Consider the following 23598-nt stretch of genomic DNA (forward strand, 5'->3'; position numbering starts at 1 on the left):
TTCAGACCACATCGGAGAGTCCACATCGGTCAGTCCTGATTCCACAAATACCAGCCATGGATTTTTGGCATCATTCCAGACTTTAAGGTTCTTTTTTTATTTTTTACTGTTTATTGTAACGCAAATACAGATGGTCATTATGTGGGGCACAGTGCCTGAAATATCAAAATTTCAAGAGGATGGGAATCCACCTAAAAAGATTTGTACTTCCCTCGAGCACTTTTTTTCTTATTCCTATGGCCTGACTAAATGAAGCCCATCCCTTCATGTCAACATAGTTCCATATTTCTACATTAGACATGGCTCTGGCTTGAGCATCACATTTTCAATGAATAGCAAACAACCAGTTCCCAAATTACAAATACACAGGAGGGTTCATTTTGCTCGTGGTTATTATTTTGAATAATTAAGAGAATCATATTTCCTCTTTTACCTATGGCAACATCAGCATTTTTTTCTTATGATTACTCATGACTAGCAGCACTGTTTTTTTACACATATGTAACAATTAACATCACTTAGCATAATGGTTTTTTTTTAAAACAATGTGCGACCACTTTAGTTTCACGACACATTGAGAAATAACCTCCACTGTCTAAATAGACAAAAAAAATTCCTTACCTGACTGACAAAACGAATTTAATGCAAAGTTTGAAGTCGCCAGGAGAGCAGAATTGCTCGGCATCATGCAAATAATGAAATGTATAAAATAACAAAGCCGGATTGCACTGTCTTATACAAATGTACCTTATCAAGTGACTATTTTTGCAGCGATGTTAATCATCAGAGTTGCAGGGGGGGGGGGGGGGGTTAAAAATTACTATGGCATGTAATGAAAAAAAACCCGAAAGCATTTACCTTTTTTGTAATGGCTAACAAATTTCATAACTGTTAACTTATGGATGCCCTGCCGACTTTTATACGTTTTTGACAGTTTCTGTCCACATCAATGTCAGACTATCTCAATATATGGATGACAAGGCAAAACCGCAACATTTTGATATATTTTAACCAAATCCTAAATCTTAGTAAGGTGATATGATCTAAACCCAGAAGGGCATATTTAGTCTCATCCATATAAATTGTACAACATACTGTACGTATAGCTGTAGCCAAAGCGGGCCGACATGAGTTGGCGCGGGTGTTTATATACTGAATTGGTTGTTTTTGTAGTTCTTATTAGTAAAATAAATAAAACATGTGAAAAGAGGAACAAATTATTTAGTGAATACATTTAGAATGAATTATACAACAAGCAGCCTCTGTTAAAGTACATGTACTCAGGTTTCTCAAAGAGAAATGCATATGAACACAATCAAGCGAAATATACTCAAGTCGACTTGTGTAGTCTTATAAATTCCTTTCTTTTTATATTTCATAACTTTTCATATTGTCTCAATTACTCACATTGTTATTCATACCTGCCGTATTTTTCCCAAGGCAGCTTTTCATTGTTGACATTTCATTGTCGTCTAACACATTCTGTCTCTTGACAAATTTTACTGCACTAATTAGAAAATGCATCAGGAAGTGGACTTTCATTGTTTATCAGTGTTTCATGATGAATGGATTTAGTGAATTAAAACAAATTGTATATTTTTGAATGGAACAAAAAAAAATGTCATGGTTGACTTTGTTCCTGGGACTGTTTCTCTCGTTGTCTTCTTTTCTTCACAAAGGCTTGTATTTCCCGCTCGCTTTTTCTGGACTCCAACAATTTAAGGATGTTGTTTTCTGTCAGTACAGAAAAGGAGAGTGAGAAAAAGTTGCATTTAAGCCAGCAAAGATGAAACCTGTGCCAAAATCGGACTGTAAGGGGAAACACGACTGGCTGTGATTGCCGTGGGTGGTCGGCTTGATCTGGAAAAGTGCCAAAACATTTGCAATGGCATTAAAATTGATGAAGTTGAACACTAAAATTAAAGTGTTCAACACTTTAGGTTGATCAATAGCTTGTAAACCCCTGGCCTGGATGTGAACATGTAATTTTGCTATTGATTTGATTTTTATTTCAATAGTGATTCCTACCAAAAGAGCAAGATCATACCATTTGGTTTTGGATGCAACAAAGGGAGACGTATTTGAACAGGAAATGCATCGGGATGAAACCCTGATCCGTCTTTTTCTGCATCCGCTTTTGCTACTCCGGGTATGTCTTTGAGAGACAAGAAGGCTTCGCCTTCGAAGTCGTCTGTTCTCAAGATGTCATGGTCCAGAACTGTCACCAGCAGGCAAGCCCCTGGAGACTGGCACTGATCTAACCCAACCAGGCTGTCATGTGATAAAGACAATTGGTTAGATAAAGATCATCTATGATAGATAGTGAGAAAAAAATAAGTCAAGCAGATCTAAGAACTTACAACTCAAAGCCCTCATCGAAGAGAGGATTAAGATCGCAGTTTTTTATCTGAGTTCTACAAGGTTCTACAAGAGGGAAGGTGTGGAAAGGCTGCAGACACAACTGCACGTATGGATCACTTAAACCTGTGGAATGCAGGATACACAGTATAAAACAATTAACATAGGGATGCATAAAAGCAAAAAAAGGACATACTCAGGCAATTACGATAAATGTTATTCGTTTTACGAACGTGTAAATTATTACGCGTTGCTTCAAATACATTGAGGAATTGTATTCTTAAGCATACAACGAGTGAAAAAAATGAGACATCTAAAACACCTAACAGTCATTAGAAAGTGATTACATCGTAGTTAGACATCAGTTTAATCATAAAAAAATATTTTTTGTTTGTTTATCTCGCGTATTTCCGGGTTTGTGACGTCACACAAGGAAGCAAACAAAGTACCACATGTGTCATGTGGTTGTGTGCCTTCGTGTTCTGTTGCTTTGGCACTCAAACGTTTATTATGTAGCAGTTAGTTGCAGCAACAGTGATCAGAATTGCACGTTTCTTTGAGTTTCCAATGGATAACAAAAACGAGAAGTGAATCGGAAAGTCAACCGGCATATATAGAAAAGCGTGTTCAGCTCATAAACAGGAAGAGTCATGATCGTCATACGTTCGTAAAGCGGCGCTGGCAAGAGATGAGGAGTTATTTTCATGCATCTACAACACCTAAGAATTGTGATTATACATTTATATGCATTTAAAATGCAGCTCAACGGTGCCCCACCCCTACGTTGTAATATTTCATGTACATCCGATGCATTGTTTTGAATCACGCACAGCTCGACCAAAAGACACCAAATTCAATCACGCCTACGGATAACTTACATTGATCAATGAATTAACCATCCAAGCATGTTTTTTTTGGAATGTAGGAGGAAATCGGAGTACCCGTATAAAAGCCACATTGATCATTTCTACAACAACAATTTAATTGTGGCCAAAGCTTTTGTATGTGTTTTCTGACTTTTCTGTTAAGCTTCACCGTTGTAGTCCATCGGTAGAAGATTGGCGGCATTCAACACTTCAACTCTGAGTCTTTGGTCCGATCTTCTGTAATTGGTGCGAAGTGTGACCGCGCCGTACTTCTCACCAGCAATCACTCTCTGTGGCATACCAGATGTAATAGTTTGAAAGAATACAGATGTACAATATCCCTTAAAAGAGAACTACGAAAGCAACACACCTGCTCCAATATTTTCCCTTCGAGGAACTGTTCCACAAGCTGATGACTGCTCAGAGAGTGATGAGTAAGGTAGGCCTTGAGATTCTAGGACCATGAACAGTGAAATTATAGACTGAAGTTTTTCATCATACAGCATACAGTTCTACCCTGCTCACCTTGTAATCATCAGAGTGGAGTGTTTTCAATGGGAGACCATTACCCTCGCCGTGGAAACACTGTTCCAGGCACTGTAATGAATATCACAGTGAGATAAATCATCAGTTGTGTTTTTTTTAAACCTTTTAAAGGATAGTGGTCACTATAGTGGCCATCATATCACATATTCAGTTTGCAGGGTGAATGAAAGGGTGAATAACTGTTTTCCTTTTTTACAATTAATGTGCATTGACCATAGGGTGAATTTATTCCTGTTAACTGTACAATTAAGTACATTATGTGCTCATACACACTCACCTGCAGTGTGTACAGCAACCTGTGACAGAACACCATGAGCCCCTCTTGCTGCAATTGCGAAGCAGCCATCTGATAGAGGATTTTTACCGAGTTGTTCCATAAAGGAGTCAGCAGACTGCATGTCAGAGAGGAATTTGCATTGTGTTAGATTCACACACACAAAAAAATATCATAATAATCTTTTAATCACCTGTTGAAGTTCTCTTGAACTAAGTTTTCATTCATGTAATGGAGCTCTTTTTCCAGATAGCGCATGAGAGGGCCTGCGGCCTAAATTCGATGAGGGTAAGCTAAAAAGACACATTCTATTCTTTTATTGTGCTAAGCAAAGTACTGTACTTACATCTTCTATGGATTTGGTGGGATTTTGCTTTGTGGTTGACATTCCTCTGACATACGTCTCAATGTCTGAATTCAACTAAAAAGACAGAAGAAAAGATATTGGGTCTCCTCTTGGATGGACGGTGACGTGCTTGTTGCACATCTCACGCACCTTTTTGCTCAGAGTGTCCAAAGCGGAGCGGATCTCTCGTCCGAGGGATCCCTGAGCTTGTTGCACTTGCGCCGGCAGTGTGTTGTGGAACTGACTTTCCCCGATAGCGTGTCTGGTACGCTCCCGAAGTGCCGCCCAGTTCAATTTGGCGGGAAGCTGCGCCACGACGGACCGCAGGTATTCCAGGTCGTTCACCACAACGCACAGCTATTGAAGAAGAAAGAACTAGTACTGACATTTATTTCTGGATTTCCAGCAGCTCCTGTATTTTGTTTTTCTACTTCTTTTTTTCCTTTCCTCTTCTTTTCAGAACTTTGCTGCTGTGAAATGTGAATTTCTCCACTGCAAGACAAAGGTAAATCCAATCCAAATGTTGGATTGGATCCAACATTTCCAAAATCCAATATTAGTTTTTTAATACTTTTTATTTATGTATGTATGTATGTATGTATTTATTTATTTATTTATTTACCTGTCCATGTTAAGCGCTTTGCTGCAGAGTCAGCTTTTGTTAAAGCACTATATAAATCAATATATATTGTATTTATTTATTTATTTGTGCGTATGTTCATCCATTTATTTTATTTATTTGTGTATTTATTTATTTGTGTACTTGTTTATTCATTTATTTATTTTTGTTATGTGAATTTATGAGTTTTTTTTAAATTATTTTGTATATTTTTATTTATATATGTACTTATTTACCTGTCCATGTTGAGCTTTTTGTTGCAGAGTCAGCTATTGTTAAAGCGCTATATAAATCAATATAGATTGTATTTATTTATTCATATATTTATTTATTTATTTATAAGCAAGACACCCTCCACCATTTTAATTGCGCTTCCATGGTCTGACTTCTCAGAGAGCATCCTGACTCTGGCTTTAAGGCGTTGACAGTAGGTCACCACAATCTTGCAAACATCCTGCAGACAAAGTAAAAAAAATACTGTAGCATGTTCTTGACTTTTATTAGCAATGTCAAATGGTAAATATGTAAAAAAATGTACACCACCTCAGTGATTTTGACCATGAGCATGAATGACTCCTCAGGGTCCGGCCAAGATATCTGATCCCACAAGTCGCACATGGGCTGAATGCAAGCAACCAGGTCCACGGCCGAGGAGCTGTGTTTTATGGGCGCCACGGCCGAGTGCATAGGCTGTAGCTAAAAGCCATATTAAAAAACGTATCACGACATATAAACACGAAGCAGTGTGTACTGTATACCTTATCGACCTTAACGGCCCTTTCCACTCTGTCCATTGTGGTGTTGAATATCTGGTGTAGCCAGAAAGGTTGAGCCTCTCTGAAGCTCACATGAAAGTTTGTTAGCTTCAGTAAACCCCTGATAGAGAATAGACAGAATTGATCACATTAAAAAATTTCATGCCGCCGCACACAAGGCCCACAATGGTAGCACAGAAAAATCTGGGGTCAATCTGAGGTGAACAAACACAGCCTGTTAAACTGTCATCTTCATGAGAAGATCTGGCCTTGGACAAATTTAGCACTTCCTTCATAGGAAGAGCTCATTAGCCACGTGACAAATCTATTGGTTCATAGAAAAGACAACCAATTCAAATGTCTATGTTCTGTTGTTTTATAGTTATTGGTGCTTGGGACGTTCAGGGGCGTGGTATTCAAATCAAGAAGACTATGTTTTACTTATGCATCACTTAAATTCGCATATACTCTCAATAAATAGCTTGGCATAGGGCTGTGGAAGATGGGTGCCGTCACCTGTTTGAGCCTTTGTTTACAGTGTCCGACCAAATATCTCTGACAACCCCGTTAAATGAAGCAATAGCGTGTATGCTAATTATACGCTCTGTTTTTTTCGTTGTTGCACATTTTAAATCAAGTAACTACTTAAAAAAGTTGCAACTTGATGGATTGGATCTATATATATATATATAGAGCCAGAGTTGCCAGCAAAATTTTAGTTCGCTGACGAAGCTTCTCGGATGAGAAGCGAAACGGCCGACACCTTCAAAGATGTATAGATGACGGCTGAAGAAACCTTTTGATCAACTTGATGGATTAAAAAAAAAGACATTTTTGACAGAAGTAATTTAAACTAACTATAACCTTTTCTGTAAGAAGGCCTTGTCCTTGCGGATGGCTTGCAGGTTCAAGTAAACGGGAAACAGGCTGTTGGCTAGACTCTGATCTATGTGACCCTCCATTTGAGAGAAGGTTTCTCTTACTTCTGTCGCAAGCTGCGCAAAAAAAATATGTCAGTGAGATGAGTAAATGACGATAAACTACCAGTATCACTTACCAGAGAGTCAAATTTCTCATAGACTGCAGTGAAAACGTCCACTTGTACCGCACTGCACGATTGCCAAAGAACCACATTTTATTTTGATAGTGATCGACTAGTAACTGCATTACAATGTCCATATTTGTACAATTTTTAATATATTTTTTAACTTACCTGACAAATGTTCTGTTCCAGACATCCCTGTTGAGTTTTATATCATCCCGTACTTCATCAATCAACATGGACAAGGCGCTAATGATCTCTGATCGCTCCTGATTGAGGGCCAAGGATGCAAAAAGAAAATAAACACCACCACTATGTATGAGTGACCCCTGGCCATGTAAGGGTTAAAACCCATACTGTGATTTTTTTTTTTACCTTGGTCATTGGCTGGTGCAAACCTTTTTTATTTGTAAACCACGCCTGCGTACCCGCCTGTCAGCGGCAAGAAAATTGTCATTACGATAAATAATTTTCGATATTTGACTGACATTATCGTGACTGCTACAGAACCTGAACAGCGTCAGCCACCTCGTCGTGGAGTTCAAAATCAGCCGGATTCATTTTCTGAAATGCTTTTGTCTTGCAGATCTGGACTAAGATCCTAGATGGATAAATATTAATTTATTGAACGGATAGGGTGTGCTGTTAAAAGGAAAATGTTGTTGTGGTTTATACCGAAGTAGCGTGTGTAATTTTGGTGTGGCACTTGGTGTCGGGGGAAAGACGTCTCGATATTTTGACACGAGATGGAGACCGTAATGCAGGAAACCATGAAGAGAGTCGCCCAGTTCTTGTTTCTGTTGATGTGATGCAACAATTGTGTCCAAGTTTATTATTATGCATTTTTTAATGAGCAAGAATAACTATACCTACTTAGTGTTTTCTTACCTGTTGGTATGGCAGCTCCTGTTGATGCCAGTGGTACTCTACACACGTGAGTTGTTGTAAGAGCAAAGAGGAATCCACCTCTATGCTTTGGTACAGTTTACTGTAAGCCACCCATTTTCTGTCAGGGGAACATAAAATTCAAAAGAAATGTTACAATTTTTGCTACAGAAGCCCCATCTTAAAATTCACATCTCACCATTTTACTGCAACAGAGATTCAACCGAGCCTTTATTTTATTTTATTTTGAATAATTGTGTATTTTTCTTAGTTGTATTTATTTTTTTATTAATTGAATTTTAATTTTATTTTTATTTTAGTTTTATTGTATTTTCTTTTAATTTTATTTCATTTTATTTTCTTGTGTTTTGATTTTCTTGTATTTTATTATATTTTATTTTATGTTTAGATTTATGTTTATTTTATTCTTGTATTATTTTATTGTATGTTATTTTTTATTTTATTTATATTTCATTTTTATTTTATCATATTTTTTGTTTAATTTTATTTTTTTATTGTTATTTTTATTTTATGTATTTATTATTTTTTATTGTTAGTATTTAAATCTATTTTACTTTTTTTAATTTTAACTTTATTTCTTTAATTGTATTTTTTTATATTTATTTGTGTTATTTATTTGTTTATTTATTTTTACCCCAGAACAACAGTAACTTGCTTCTGTGACACGGCAAATGAAAACATTGTTGTTTTAATGTTTACAGTGCGACTTACGCCAAGTCTTGAAGAAAAGGTGAAAGGTCATTCTGGCTCGCGTAATGCTCCAGAAGAGTCTGCGCCTCGCCGCACAATTCCCCTTTCCATGGAGCAGAACTCTAGGAGCGATGAAACAAAATGTGGCAGGACATTTACATCAATGCCTGGTATGTTTCTTTAATGATTTATTTTAGCTTTTGTTTTATTTTGAAGAGATCGAAACCCTTTCTTACCTTTTGCTTGGAGATGTAAGACAAAACAAACTGCTGCAGTATTCCACAGTAGTTGGCATAAGCATTTCGACCTGGGCTTAGTGTTTCATCTCTCTGCCAGTAGCACCACACAGCATGTTTAGTCACTCAAAATAGTTCATTGTAGTACACGGATAGATACATAAATAAATAACCATTTTGACTAAATGGGAATTATGCCAAGTGATCCACTACAGGCAAATTACTGGATTAACAATAACTGCAAAATCCGAAAAGCTGCACAAATGTTACTGCGTTGTGTAATTCAATAGCGAATGGATGAATACAATGTAGTGTGCTGAATACCAAGATGCATTGTTACCGCTTTGTGGATAAATTTGAGATCCAAGTGACATTGTCCTCGATCTGGGTACGTCTCCGTTCTCGGTTGCAGAACGTACCAGTTGTCCTCCGTACAGTGGAGATCCTGAAATAATATTATGGGATATTGATTTTGAAGTCAGAAAATGGTGTTCAGAATCAGAAAGCCTTTATTAGTCTCACAATGGGGAAATTTGCAGTTGTTACAAAACAAAAAAAGGAGGAAAATAATCACAACCTGTAGCTTGATAACTACTTTCCCCAAAAAGTCATCGGTGCCTTTCTCCTTTTTGACCTCTTTAATAATTCTGAAAATGCAAAAAAAAAAAATATCTATATATACATATATATATATGTCATTTTTTCTGCTTGGTTCATAGTGTGCTCAAGTGTGATTAGTAAACCTAGCATACTACCTGCTTAAACTGGGAAAATTGGTGGTAATCTCCTCAAGTTTTTGAGTGAGTGACACCTCCTCATCTTTATCCCTGAAATGATGACAAGGTGAGCTTCGTGAAGTGAAAAAATAAGGAGAAAGGGATGTTTTTTTTTTGCTTCTCATACCACATTTCAAGATGGAAGCTGGCACCAGCAATGTCTTCAAACTCCCTGTAAAATCAAAACAAATAAAAATAAGAACAAAACGATGCACATCTTTTAAAGAAATGCAAGTCAATCTCACAGTTTAAAAGTTTCGTTCCAAATCGGGTTGAGAGTCTGCTTCTTGGTGTCTGTCTGAAAGATCTTTTCGTCAGGCACGGCGTCCTTGACCACGTATTTAATGGCCTTGGCTCTGGAACGACGTGTGCGTCTCTCTTTTTCGTCCTCCAATATGGTCAGCAAGCAGTAAGGGTCACTTAAACCTAACCAACAAGATATTAACTCATTCACTCGAATTCCAGGTACTACAGAATATTGAGTTATAGGACTATATAAACATTCAATACAACGTTAGAAACCTTAGACGATCTTCTTTCATCAGAAAAAAAGTTAATTCCTAAATTATACGGGTATGGAGTTATATTAGCTTGAAATGGGGGAGACTGTCCAAAATACAATGCAATACATACATAAGTGCTTACGTCTCACTTTAATAGCAGCTGAAGCTGGAACAAAGCTCTAACGTGGAAAAAAAGGGAAATGCAGCACCTCGTGGAAGGGAAAACCCATTGCCTGGGGTCTGGGCCAGCGCTTTATCGACACCCAAGGAAGAAAAAACAAAACCCAAACTAATTCTAGAATGGCAATGAATGAGTTAAGTATGTTCATTTAAATCCAATGGTTCATCTACTTGGGAAATTAATTGGTTCTGAAATAAATGTCGTTACTCAAAAAATGTGTAAATTGATACACGTTTTCCATGTAAATGCCCTAATCCGTTCCAAGCCGCCCCAAAATTCAGATTTTTTTCCCCCAAAAGTATACAAATGCATCAAAATATCTAAGAAATACATGTTAGGATTTTTCCTTTTTCTTACACAAAAGAAAACAAGATGTCGTGTAAACTCACCACTAACATCCTTTCCCAGAATTCCCCTGGCTTCCTTTACATTGGCCATGAGGCAGTATACAGGTGGCTGCAAGTTTCAAATTGTTTCAAGAAATGACTTGTGGATAAGAAACGTTAAAATGAAGAAGTTGTTGTATTTCATGGTAACGAAGAATTACATAATGAGAGGAAAACTATTTTTGGATGGAAAAAGGACCTAGAAATGTCTCACCTCAGAGTTTTGTATCACTTCCATCAAAGAGTTGTGCTCAGATTCTGTCATTGTGAGAGCCTAGAAAAAATATGTAAATATAGTTGGATTAATTTTTTTCTAACTCCCCTTGAAATACAGTATGACATGATTTCATGATGGACAAAATTATAGCACGCTTCAGCCGAAAGTCGTTTTTACGTAAAAATCACAAGTAGGCGATCACCTCTTTGATATAATTGTGAAGTTGGCTGTCTGTGAAGACGTCCGGTGATGCCGATTTTCCCATCTTATGTGTAATAGTGTACAACAACTCCTTATACAGCGGGTTCAGCTTTTAAATAGAAGCAAAATAACAACCGTTATGATATGCGGTTACTTGATCATTGACGTCACCGCACCTGTAGTTCTTTGAATTGACGGGCTTTCTCTTCAGGGTTTTCCTCATCTTTTAAATCCTAAAATAAGGAGGTACAAAAATAAAAATATTTTCAGATGTTTTATTTTGGCGGTTTGAGTCTTCTCACCTTCCTGTAGCGTAACTTTCTTGTTTGGCCCAGTTTACGTCCATGGCCTGGAGAATACTAGCAAGGGAGATATAATAAAACATGAATGAATGAGTAATTTGCGCAGCTCCATTATGACAAATTTGCAGTATTTTGTAGTCCAGATTACCTGTTTGATTTTTGATAAGCCAATATTCTGGAAAATAGAATCAGAATAAGAATCAGAATCACCTGAATTGGCCAAATATGTAGAACACACAAGGAATTTGTCTCCGGTAGAACATGCTGCACTAGTATCATCATAAAACAATGCAAAGAGGCACTATACAATTATATTTGGGTTACTGTTTAAAGAGTTATGGCGACGGGGGAAGAAGCTGTTTAAATATCTGCCGGATTTGGTTCGCGTGGATCGGTAGCTGGAAAAGGTGGTGGGCAGGGTGCGGAGGATGTTCAACAAAGCGGAGTTTTTAATAATTTAATTGCAACGTCCGTTACAAACTTCCTCTTTTTCCTGATTGTGACATTTAAACTGAGGCAACAAACGATATTAACTGCCGGAAAAAGAAAATCATTTTGTCTATATAAGAGAGTGAAAAACAAGTGTAAACTGAATCGTGAAATGTCTTTTTTTTTTGTTCAGCGTGTTGAAATAGTAGTTAGCATGTCAGCCTCACAATTCTGAATTTCAAAGTCCCGCTCTGACCTTTTCTTGTTTACTTTTTTTATATTGCAGTCACGCTTGTGTGGGTGTTTTCCATCTGTTTAAGTTCCCTTCTGCATCATCTGATCCAAACTCATATCCTAAAATAATCGTGATTCATGGCACCGGTGTTTAAAATAAGCATTTAGGCTTTGTCAAGAGCTTCTGCATTTTACTTTGGAAATCACATATCCCATTAAAATGTATTAAAAACATGTTGTAATGTCAAAATCAATGATATGTTTTATGTTGTATTTTCTCTTTAGGTTAAAAAGCAACATAGGAATTTTGTGTGTTCAAAATAACCTTCAAAAAAGCAATTTTCAAGGAAATTCAAACAAAATACACCTAATAACCAATTAAAATTAACAATCCTAAAGTGAGGCCAAAAAGAAAAATGTTGTATTATAGGCGCACAATTTTGTTGGAGGTTAGAAATTGGTTATAAAATGTATGTTTTGCTGTAATGTTGACAAATGTAATTAATTTTTAGTTAGTAACTCAGATTTTCTGCCGTGGTGCATTCATGTACAGTGTTGAAATCACCCCTAATTGTTGATGTAAATGCCTTCCAAATCTTTAACCTATCATAATATTCACAATAAAATCTCAAGAGATCATCTCAATGCCTCCCTTTATTTAATAAAAACTGACTTTGTAACGCATTTGTGACCAAGCAACGTGTAGAATTTCAGTCCTTACTTGTTCAGGTGTTTTGAGTAGGTCCACTGAGCTCGTGGGCTCCATATGAGTTGACATAATGTTGCTCTCTGATCAGCCGCAGGCGTGTTCTGCATATATGAGTGACTATGCATGAGGGGTGTTTATGGACAGTCACACAGGAAGTAATCACTTCCGGTAACAAAAAAAAAAAGGTAGCTCGAATGATATGCTCCCCTACACTGTACCTGTCTCTTTTAAAAACTCTCCATTGGAAAAGACATGTTATCACACTTTCTATCCTTTCATTATATATCACATTTGTTCCAAAAGCAGGATCTCGTCACATGGTTTTTTTCTGTAAACTGGCCCAGGCGCTCCATCAGGGCCTTGACCTCCCAATGAAATGTATGTATGTCAAGTTATGTCTCGCAACGGAGAAATTTACATTTCACAGCAGCAAAAACAAAATACAGGAGCTGCTGTAAAGGCAGCCACTCTCCCGGCGCCATCTTGAAGTCAGAAAGAAATCACTAGTATAACAAATAATGTGACACAACACAAAAGACACACAGTCTTAGATCTTTAGCACTTTCTGCACCCTCTTTGTTGCATGGAGTTCTTGATGAAAGAGGAGAGGATTAATAGTGTCTTTGAGAGTTTTGAAAGACACGTTGAAATAAAATGTATTATTATTATTATTATTATTATTATTATTATTATTATTATTATTGTTGTTGTTGTTGTAGTAGTAGTAGTATTTGTATAGATGCAATTTAAAATACGTTAAAATCTGCGTCCAAAATATGTATAGCGACCTTTATTCGTAATTTAAATTTGCATTTGACGATTGCAATTTACTGAATTAAATTTAATTTGTGTGCGTGTTACTTCCGGGTTGAGTGAACCCTGGCACATCTGGCTGCCTTTGCTCACGCGCTGAAAAAAAACTTATCTTGTGCCTGTAAAGTGTCATTGAAAGTTTTGAAATGCGCTTATAAATGAATTATATTTTTATTTATATTATTATTATTTTATGGGCGGTTTAGAAATGTGCGAATGTGGTGACGTCATGTCGACGTCAATGTGGGCGTTTTCCTCCACTGTGACGCGCAGGTGCCATACTGAAGTTAGCAGTGTAAACATCTTTTAAAAATCTTAATTTTTGTGTCATTTTAAGATAAACGGTGTTATTGACAGTCAGTGGGGATAAATTGTGACCGAGAACGCACACCCGATCGTCGCTTTACTGTCGGGGAGTTGCAAAGGCGCGTCGACATGACTCTTAACCAGAACCATTCGGAGTCCGGTGGAGTCATTATCAACAACAGTGAAAGGTAGCGACGACGCGCATCACCGGCGAGTAAACTGACACCGCTAACCACAATACAGTCGATTCAATAAATGTAATATTCGTGTCGTTTTTACGCACGCAGATCGCCTTCATAGGCGCTCCTTGGAATGACGCATTTCGTCCGCTAGCTTGTTTTTCCGATTCCCTCACTGGTTCTATCAACATAAAGGAGTTTTTTTAATGTGTGTACTGACGCAAGTTAGCCACGAAAACATATCGAGTCTGAATGTTAAAGACAAAATTAAGTCAATGTAAATAGTTCGAGAACCCTCCAGACTAGCCCCTTAACAGATGACTCAAAATCAGATTAGTATGATCTGTCACTACAGTAAATCTAATCCTTTTACATAACACGAAATAATTGACGGACACTCCTTATTATATAATACAGTAAATATTTGTGTGTGTCAGAATGATACAAAAACAATGTTGTGTGTTAATGTCAGCGTTTTGATGAACCATGACAACGTGGAGCTGGTCTTCGGTGACACGGACAGCCTCCCCGAGGCCTTCAGAAAGAGCAAGAAGGGCAGTATTTACTTGACTCCTTACAGGGTGAGAAAAAAATTGGGACAGTGAGAGCGAAATGTACAAGTTAAGCAGTTAAAATGTTGTTTTTTTCCTCATCTATTGCAGGTGATCTTTGTGGCTAAAGGTCGAGATGCACTCAGGTCCTTTATGATGCCTTTTTATTTGATAAAAGGCTGTGAGGTCAAGCAACCTGTACTGGGAGCAAATTACATCAAAGGGTCCATCGGTGCAGAACCCGGAGGTTTGTTTAGTAGCCATTAGCAAAATATTAACATTTGATTTTATTCATCGCGTGTGTGGGTGGCAGTTGGTTGACCTTTTTGTGTTTTTAGGTGGTTGGGAAGGCAGCACTAGCTTCAAGCTCGTCTTTGCTGCAGGTGGCGCTATTGAGTTTGGACAATATATGCTGCAGGTTGCCACTCAGGGTGAGCAAAGGCAGAATTTATTACCTGAAATGACAAATATGGACCATAGCATGGACGCTGGTCATGCTTTTGTGTCCAATCAGCTTCTCGAGGTCAACCGGTCACTCCTGCATTTGGCGGATGTCCTTTTATGCCTAACGGGGCCTATGCTTACCCGCCTTCTAACGGGGCGTATCCCGCCGGACCGCCACCGGGTTACACCTACCCCAACGTGCCTCCTCCAGGTATCTTTTGAGGAAAAAAAAATGAAATCCCTGAGTGGTTCACTCTAATCAGCTATTTTTGCACCATTCAGACGCTTTCTACCCCAACCCACCAGCATTTGAGAACACCGCAGCCTACATGGCGCCTCCTCCGTATTCATCCGCTCTGGGTCAGCAGCCCCCACATGACCCCGAAGTCCCCCCCACGGCTGCCGGTGAGCAGAACTATGCTCTTATCAAAGTGCCATGTGACTTTTCGCCTAATTAATGCTGTCTTTTTGCTTTCCAGCTGAGGCTAAAGCAGCCGAAGCCGCAGCCGGCGCCGCTTGTTGTTCCACGTTGCCGTCTACACGCGTGTACCTGCCAGAGGTGAGTTGACTCATCGCGGATGTTTGTGACATTTACTCTTGGAATGGATAAGCAACTCTCACACAATTTGAGCCATAATCATGTATCTCTTTTGTGTGTGTATAGGATAAACCTCCCCCTTACTCTCCGCCCGAAGATAAGAAGAAGCAATAGACCAACTAGCTCCGCGGACGCCATCGCCCGCCACCATAATATCCGGTTCACTTTAATTTCTTTGGATCATTCCCCCTTTTTTGGCGTCACTCCCTCATGTCTTCCAAACTATATTTTCAAACACTCATTCCAACCCCTTAGAGTGATATTTTAAACTGGAGCAAATTCTGGATAGAGAGCAATTGATGAGAAAGGGTTATTTTTGTTATTTATTTCGTAAGAGTTTTACAAAACATTTAATTTTAGCATTTCTATAATGTACTGGACTAACAATCAAGTATAACTAAATGTTATGGTCCACTTTGCTCTGCGAATGTAGGAATTTATTGTATTTTATTTACTCATTACTCATTGAGCTCATTCGCAAATTTATTCGGAATTGAAAATATGATGTAGAACGCCATTTCTGAATTTTTAAGTTTTTTTTTGGGTGCTGATAAAGTGCTGGCCATGGTCTCTGGCAATCTTTTTATTCTACAAGGGGGCAGCATTTCCTGTTTTTTTCATGTTTGCGCTTTGTTCCAGCTTCAGCTGTTGTTAAAGCGCTATATAAACCAATGATGTATGTATTGCATCGTATTTTGGATAGCTGCCCTCATTTGAAACTCATATAACTCCAGACCCATGTAATTTAGGAATTAACTATTTTTTTCTGATTAAACAAGAGACTCTAAGGTTTTGTTACGCTGAATTGAATGTTTATGTCGTCCTAAAACTTAATATTCTGTGGGTCCTGGAATTTGAGTGACAATGATAAAAACCCTGGCACTGGAATGGACACATTTTTACACATTATATGGCAGTGGATGAGTTAACTGTATATATTTTGACAGTAATATAGAACTTGTAACACTTAGCAGGACATAGAATGTATCGGCACATAGCGGTGGGAAGAGTGGACTGCAAAAGAGTCCTATCAGTGCTTCTCTGATCCAAGATTAAGATCAGACGGTAGAAGGTGGGTCAGAGCAATGTACAGACAGACAAAATGGATTATGTTTTATGTTGTCACCGTTATTTTTTTGGGGGGACCATTCACAAAACAGGAGACTGCAAAAAAAAAAAACAACAACAATCAGGATGATAGAAAATAGTCGCAATTCAAATTTTTTTTAACTTCAGTTGGAGATTGCCTGCACTTCCTACTATAGCACAGTCACTTATCTTTCATGCAGCAATGTCACAGTTTGTAACGTAAAAAGGCAAAACTCGCCATGTGTAAACAAAAACGCCATAGTGGAAGGAATCACATGACATTGTTTTTCCCATCATACAATTGAAACCCAATTTCTCATTGAAAATCAAAAAACGAACACGTTTTAAGCACTCATGTTGAGCACAGCGTAACGCTAACGCCTTCTCCTATCCAGCAAGCGGGAAACACCTCCTGGGTGAAGACGCAATGAAAGGCATGCAGCTTGACGTGTCCGTTTCCGTAAAAACTGAGCGTCCCCGCGTCGTAGTCCAACATCATGCCGATACGTCTGTGCTGAGAAGATCCCGCCAGGGTCTCATTGCGGCCGTCGTGCCAAGCGGTTAGCTGCTTGTCGTCGAGCTGCAGGCTCCATGACAGTTTGTTCATACCCAGCATGCATTTCCGTCCTTTCTCTTTTCTTGGGATGGTGTTGTATGTAACCTGCAAAGGTGAATATTGTCCTTGTCATCACCACATTCAAAATCCTAGCCAATAAATGGTCTCATGTTAACACGTACCCCCAAGTAGGCCCACGGTTTGGACACCTCCAGTACCCAGTAGTGCTGGCCTTGTTTGAAGGCCTGGCTGCATAGTACCTGCCAGGTGTAATCAAAACGAGATTCGTGCTCCGCCACCTTGCGCTGACCGGATGTCAGGTGCTCGGCTCGCCGGTTGTCTTGTGATAATACCAGATGGCCATTGGCTGTGCTGGGGTCAAAGGTCAGAGAGCATCTGTCTAGGGGTAAGTCAAAGTCAGTTTTATAGTCAAATATGCATGACATACAGCACAGGTGAAATTACTGTGCTCTCGGACCCAGCATGCAAGGCACTTATAATGACTTTAACAAACATAATAAACACGAAAACGCCAAGGGAAGACGGGTTTCATACACGGGTTGAGTATCTGGAATATATCTCCAACCGTCAAGTGTGAAATCCACACATGCTCTCTTAACCCTCATATTATGTTGGGAAAAAAATTATGTTGATTATGTTGTGGGTCATTTTTACCCGTATGTAAAAATCCACATGAAACAGCTAAATAATAGGTGACATCAACAACTACTGTTTCTGAGATGTTCTAAAAAGGTACACAACATATTTTCTATCCCATTGGGATATTTAGAACTGATACGAAACGGGTCAAATTGACCCGTAACACAATATGACGGATAAGAGTCATTGGCAAACTGTCAAGAAGTGCTGCCTCCTTCAACGAAAATACAATTAAAATTGTATAGGTGTTTGTAATTTTCACCGCAAGTTAAAACATTTATTCATTCCAAGATAAAATTCAAAGCAACTTACAGGCGCTTAGACCCTCCTTGCCTCCAGGGTGGCTCGGAGCAGCCGAACTAGGAACCACAGCCAGAATGGGCCTCTTCTCCTGCGGGGAACCTAGTGCAGAGCCATTACAATGCAAATACATTTAGACATTGAGTGACAGAGAAGAAGGAAAGTTTAATGTTTACGTTTTACCTTCTACGTCATGACCCACAACGGCGCAAACAGCTCTTTCAAGGTCCTCAACCACCAGTTTGGAGATTCGGGTTAGGATTTCTGTGATTCCGCTTAAACGATCTTGCAGTTGGGGAGTTAGGTCGAAGGGGGTTTTCTTGAGGTGTGGAACTTCGATGAGCATTGATTCCTATTGGAAGGGAAGCAGTAAAAAAGGTTTTAAAAAGCTAGTGACACTTTTTTTTCCAAATAGCCCAGGAGCAAAGAGCCATTGCAAACCTTGATGAGCTCTGTATCGGAGAGGTTGTGGAGAGCAGCGATCTTCACCTGGCTCGCTCTCAGTTTCTGGATGCTCTCCTCCATGTCAGAGAGACGCGCCGTTGCCTCAGAAATGGACGCCTCTTTCTGCTGCTCCATAAAACGCTCGGTGACCTCCTGCCGCTCTGTTAGTATTTTTATCACGGTGGAAAATTTCGCTGTGACCCGATTGGATGTCTGCTGCATCGTCTCCTGAATATTCATCAAAATAACAATATTAGGGAGACCGCTATGATGTAACGGACGGTGATGACATTACCTTAGCTTGGTTGATATTTTCAGTTAGGTTTTTAATACATTGATTGGTTTCGTCAATGAGTTTTGTCACCTCAGCGTTCTTCTCCTCCAATAATAGCTGTGTAAAAAATATACCAAAGCAAGTTATGGAAGCCAGATTATCTGCTAACTATAAAAAACATCAAGTACGTATATACCTTTTGTTTTTTCTTTTCCGTCTCCAACAAATCCTTGTCATGATTCTTGCACTCTCTAACGGCACACTCGCAGCACACAGACATTTCATCACGCTTGCAATAATAAACTAGAGGTCGAAGATGGAGTACACAAAGTACGTTTTCTTCCTCCTTTCCACATTCTTTGCGGGATTGCCCTGTGTTGCTATTTGCAGCTTCCGTCAGGAGAGACAAGGACACATTACGTTTGACAGTAGGCCTGGTGGCAAACTTCTCATTGCAGATGGGACAGTCAGGTCCAATATCAGACATGCTTTTTGTGTCCCAATGGGTTGTGATGCACTTTTCACAGAACGAGTGCCCACACTGGATGGTAACTGGGATGTGAAAATGCTCGAGACATATGGCACAGGTCAGGTTTGACCTCTGAGAATCCATCTGTAGAAAAACAACAATCGTGTGCGTGTGATATTGTAATAAACGAGGTTGATCACGGAAGTCATGGTTATTCCCTGTCATGCACGTGGTAGGAAATTATCAAAGCAGCATAAATACCTGATATGACTATTAATTGATCATGCAGATTGCTGGTGGCTCGACAACAAAGCAATTCATTCATAAAGAGACAATCGCAGTTGGCAGAGAGACGCGAATCTTAGCCGGGAAGCTGGGGAACAAAATACCCATCCTGAAACATAGAAAACGGATATATTGTAATTTATTGCTCATAAGTTTCACAAAAAAAAGATTCATAGAAATTATTATCACCTCTTGACGAAAATCGGAGCATCAAGAAGGATGACAACGTCAGCTGACTATTTCCTAGTGACGACACGATGACACCTTCAGGTGCTGTCAGGATAAATAACACTTGTTTTACAAAACGGAAGGGGATACAATACTGTTCACTATTTACACTGTTTTACGATAAAATGGTATTCATATGGTTGTTTATTAAAATGATATTACTTTAAAGATATTTAATAAGTATAATACGGCCCAAATGAGCCGTCCTACCAATGTAACCTTGTAAGTCACATCAGTCCAATGAGCCCGTCGATTTGACATTGTATGCTGTCGGCCACCGTAGATCTATTGTCTATCCAATATGGCGCTGCGCGCAACAATCCCTGCGACGGTTTTAAGGAATTGGGTTGAGTTCAAAGTCAATAATGCAATGACATTTGTCACAACAGGTACAGATAATTGCATTTAGCTTAAATGGGATTTGTTTGCATGCGTTTTTGTGTGTGCGCGTTTTATTTTGCATGCGCCGTGGGGTCAAACCCTACGGACACGTTGGCTTATCCTGTGTTTTCAATGGACACAATCATAATAATAAACTTCATTTATAAGCGCCTTTCAAAACTCTCGAGGACACTTGACATCCACTGGTTAAGTTTTTCTGCGGAATTGAAATCAAAAAAATTGCAAATAGCACGAATGGTATTTGTGTGTTTCCACATAACAGCATCCCTCAGTCGACGGCGTCCTCCTCTGGGTCCGATGCCGAACGAAGCCATTGATGTTAAAAACATTGACAACCTAGAGAAATATCGTAGCTACAACCGTTACTTCAAACGGGCTGAAGAGGAGAGGGACAAGCCGGCCTGGTGGAAGACCTACCAAGGCTATATGGTGAAAGAGAATCCTGAACACGGTGAGAAATAATAACAATTGTGAGGCACAGCACACTCATACCCATTTTAAGAGGCAAAGTTACTCTTTTCACACCCAAACCACACTTACAGATATGTGCACCTTGCTTTCATCCTCATAATTGTGTGATCCGTGTGTTTTATCAGGTTTCCAGCGAGTGGACATTGGGCTACCTCACTCACAACCTTCGAGAGCCAATGAACTGAGGGCAAGGAGGCAAACGATAAAGGAGAACAAGCTCAATGTCGAACTGGAGAGGGAATGTCGTTTACGCACGTGTAGGTTCAAATAAAATAATTGTTATTATAACTATTATTCTGGCAATTCTAAAAAATGTATCTGTGGGTTACTCTGAAATCTTGGTTGCAATTTATTTATTTATTTTTCTCCCACAGTCAAGATATCTTTGGAAAAAGTGCAGGAAACATGGGAGAAGAGCAGTGGTCCTTTTCATATAAGAAGGCTGGCAGACCACTATGGGGTCTTCAGGGATCTTTTCCCGAAGGCGTATTTCAAGCCTCAAATCCCTCTGCGGATCTGCTATAGCCAAGGAACTAGTACTCAAGTCAATTATGGGAATGAACTAACACCAACAGAAGTATGACCAGTTGAAATGTTAATTCTTGTAACTGCTTTTTTATATATGCTTTACTCTCTCAACCAGGCAGCATCTGCCCCTGTGGTCAGCTTTAATGCAGGTGCTGGCTCTCTTTGGACCCTCCTTCTCACCTCCCCAGGTCAGGTTGTCCGTTTTTAATTCAATACGGCTAATGTGTATTAATTGAAATAAGAAATCAACCATTCCTGAATATCAAATATTTATATTGTGTATTTTAGATGAACATCTCCTTGATAATGAAGCTGAATACCTGCACTGGCTAGTGTAAGGATGTTTTTTTATTTTTTATGAGCGCTTAAATTCTATATATCTTACCATAACATAACTTTTTGTTCCGGTGCGTGACGTTGACGACATGTATTTATCCAGTGGGAACATCCCAGGTGAAGCAGTGCAATCTGGAGAAGAATTATGTCACTATCTAGCTCCTTTTCCAGCAAAAGGAACAGGCTACCACCGCTACATTTACATCCTTTTCAAGCAGGAGGACCGCATAAACTTCAGGGAAGATTTAAGGCCGTCGCCGTGGTGAGCAACATGCACTGTTGCACAATACAAATGCAGTCAAACTTTTTATTAATTTTTATTTTTTTAAATATTTTTATTTATTTTATTTTTATATTTTATTTTAGTTATTCGCTGGCAGACCGTACGTTCAAAACAGTGGATTTCTACAGAAAGCATCAGGACAACATAACACCTGCAGGGCTGGCGTTTTTCCAGTGTCAATGGGATGAATCTGTCACCGATACCTTTCACAACACCCTAAGTGAGTAACACAAGAGCCCAAAGTGCAAAATACATCTTGTCCAGTTCATTTTATGTCATAATTAAATATGTCTTATTTTATTTACAGACATGCGGGAGCCAGTGTTTGAATTCATCCGTCCTCCGGTGTACCATCCACCACAAGTGAAATACCCACATAGACAACCATTACGTTACCTGGACAGATATCGTGATGGAAAAGAGCACACCTATGGCATTTATTGATATGTTGTTATATGAATAAAACAAACATTTGTGTTCAAATGTCTTTTTTTCTATGAGTTTGGGGATGTGAGGAATATATTAATAAGAGTGCTTGATCATGATTAATATGATATATACCTTGTTTGAAAATAGTGTGTTTTATTTCATGATTTATGTATACTGTGATATTTTTATACCTATTATATTTCATAAAAAATCTATTTATATGGATTTATCTCATCAAGGGAATTAGAAGAATATTAAGTGAATACAGAAATATGATATAAATTAACCTCACAATAAATGAATACAGATTTCCAGGATGTTCTCCTCAATGCCATACTGGACCAAATACTCTCACCTTGTGGTCCAGATTATAAAATACATATTTTATGATGCCATTCTACAGATATATCTACACAGAAATTTGTAAATCAAATAAAAATACAGGGTAGGTGCAAAAAAATAACGAATTTTTGCAATAGCCATTTTGAACACATAAAGCCAAAGATAGGGAATATCTTCTATCTCCGAATGTATTGCATCATTGTCCTCGATACATCTTGATTATATTTGTTTATGTGTCTTTTAAATGTCTCATTGTCATAAATAAAGGCTGAAAAAAGTTATGATTCCTTTTTTTGAAACAGAAAGGGGAGTTTGAATCTATAAATATATAAATGGAGGTTGACATGGTTGATTTATTAGATTTTTTTTGTCGAACCCACAGGTGGTATGGACGATGCGAATTAGCAACAGCTGTGGAGACTTGTCACATGCTATAAAAGCTCAGTTGTCTTGTCTACTATCAGTTCTTGCTGAAGGGATGGATCTGGTGTGGTTCTTTGGTTTTCTGGCGCAAGCTGTCCTCGTGGATCTCGGTGAGTAATACTCAGTTTTGGGTTGAATCTTTCATACACTGACTGTCCTCAAATGTATTGTATTTCATTTGATTTCAGTTTCTGCAGGCATAGGTTTTCCAGCCGGCCATGCTGAATCTGATGCAGAGCTTCAAAAAGGTGCTGAGTGAGTGTATTTATTAATGAAATAAAGTCTGATGTTAAAACATGTTTTATTTCAACTAGGCATCGCTCCAAGTGATAGTCTTGATAGTGTTTTTGAGCTCTTGAAGTCTTTGGATTCTGCGCTGGCCCAACAAGGTGACTTTTATAGTTTTTTTGTGTGTGTATTTTTATCATTTTTGAGACAATGCATGCTTTACGATAGGGTGGAAAATATCCTGAGTATTACACAAATTACTTTGGAATCGCCATTGAAAATGTATGCTAACCTTGTTTCATTGAAGTTAATTTTAATGCTTGGCACCTAGATGTACTGGAAGTAGAAGTGGAACTTGATGCTGTGCTCGGCATGGGAAAAGCT

At 38.6% G+C, this 23598-nt stretch overlaps 4 protein-coding genes across 5 annotated transcripts; 2 read left to right on the top strand and 2 right to left on the bottom strand.

Annotated features, from left to right (window-relative positions):
• Positions 1-1595: 1595 nt before the first annotated feature.
• Positions 1596-12677, bottom strand: unc13d (unc-13 homolog D (C. elegans)). The gene is made up of 34 exons (XM_089014853.1): positions 12589-12677; positions 11353-11379; positions 11205-11261; positions 11079-11135; positions 10904-11011; positions 10699-10758; positions 10488-10554; positions 9660-9840; positions 9542-9586; positions 9394-9465; positions 9216-9285; positions 8979-9083; positions 8639-8731; positions 8424-8524; positions 7695-7812; positions 7482-7603; positions 7317-7407; positions 7182-7238; positions 6978-7075; positions 6822-6873; positions 6629-6759; positions 5768-5885; positions 5553-5705; positions 5368-5463; positions 4541-4747; positions 4391-4465; positions 4238-4317; positions 4048-4162; positions 3750-3821; positions 3595-3678; positions 3394-3514; positions 2361-2484; positions 2048-2271; positions 1596-1734 (listed from the first exon to the last, which is right to left on the bottom strand). Exons 1-34 carry the CDS (start codon positions 12643-12645, stop codon positions 1622-1624), a joined length of 3351 nt encoding a protein of 1116 aa, XP_088870979.1. The 5' UTR covers positions 12646-12677; the 3' UTR covers positions 1596-1621.
• Positions 12678-13644: 967 nt separating this feature from the next.
• wbp2 (WW domain binding protein 2) lies at positions 13645-16035 on the top strand. 2 transcript variants are annotated; one of them, XM_089014867.1, is made up of 8 exons: positions 13645-13883; positions 14347-14455; positions 14537-14672; positions 14764-14856; positions 14940-15080; positions 15152-15274; positions 15349-15428; positions 15534-16035. In XM_089014867.1, the coding sequence occupies exons 1-8, from the start codon at positions 13825-13827 to the stop codon at positions 15579-15581; spliced, it is 789 nt and encodes a 262-aa protein (XP_088870993.1). In that variant the 5' UTR covers positions 13645-13824; the 3' UTR covers positions 15582-16035. The 2 variants fall into 2 exon arrangements, with proteins under 2 accessions (XP_088870993.1, XP_088870995.1); XM_089014869.1 differs by having other exon boundaries at positions 15176-15274.
• A 520-nt stretch (positions 16036-16555) lies between these two features.
• Positions 16556-19867, bottom strand: trim65 (tripartite motif containing 65). The gene is made up of 9 exons (XM_089014856.1): positions 19734-19867; positions 19521-19653; positions 18987-19403; positions 18812-18907; positions 18514-18744; positions 18256-18424; positions 18085-18174; positions 17295-17512; positions 16556-17217 (listed from the first exon to the last, which is right to left on the bottom strand). Exons 3-9 carry the CDS (start codon positions 19401-19403, stop codon positions 16909-16911), a joined length of 1530 nt encoding a protein of 509 aa, XP_088870982.1. The 5' UTR covers positions 19521-19653; positions 19734-19867; the 3' UTR covers positions 16556-16908.
• A 167-nt stretch (positions 19868-20034) lies between these two features.
• mrpl38 (mitochondrial ribosomal protein L38) lies at positions 20035-22275 on the top strand. Its single transcript, XM_089014871.1, has 9 exons — positions 20035-20161; positions 20437-20625; positions 20771-20902; positions 21020-21222; positions 21289-21361; positions 21462-21507; positions 21613-21771; positions 21876-22012; positions 22100-22275. Exons 1-9 carry the CDS (start codon positions 20074-20076, stop codon positions 22234-22236), a joined length of 1164 nt encoding a protein of 387 aa, XP_088870997.1. The 5' UTR covers positions 20035-20073; the 3' UTR covers positions 22237-22275.
• The last annotated feature ends 1323 nt before the right edge of the window (positions 22276-23598 follow it).

Source organism: Hippocampus bargibanti, linkage group LG15 (assembly GCF_051943395.1).
Source record: "Hippocampus bargibanti isolate YZ-2025 linkage group LG15, ASM5194339v1, whole genome shotgun sequence".
In the NCBI taxonomy this organism is placed as follows: domain Eukaryota; kingdom Metazoa; phylum Chordata; class Actinopteri; order Syngnathiformes; family Syngnathidae; genus Hippocampus; species Hippocampus bargibanti.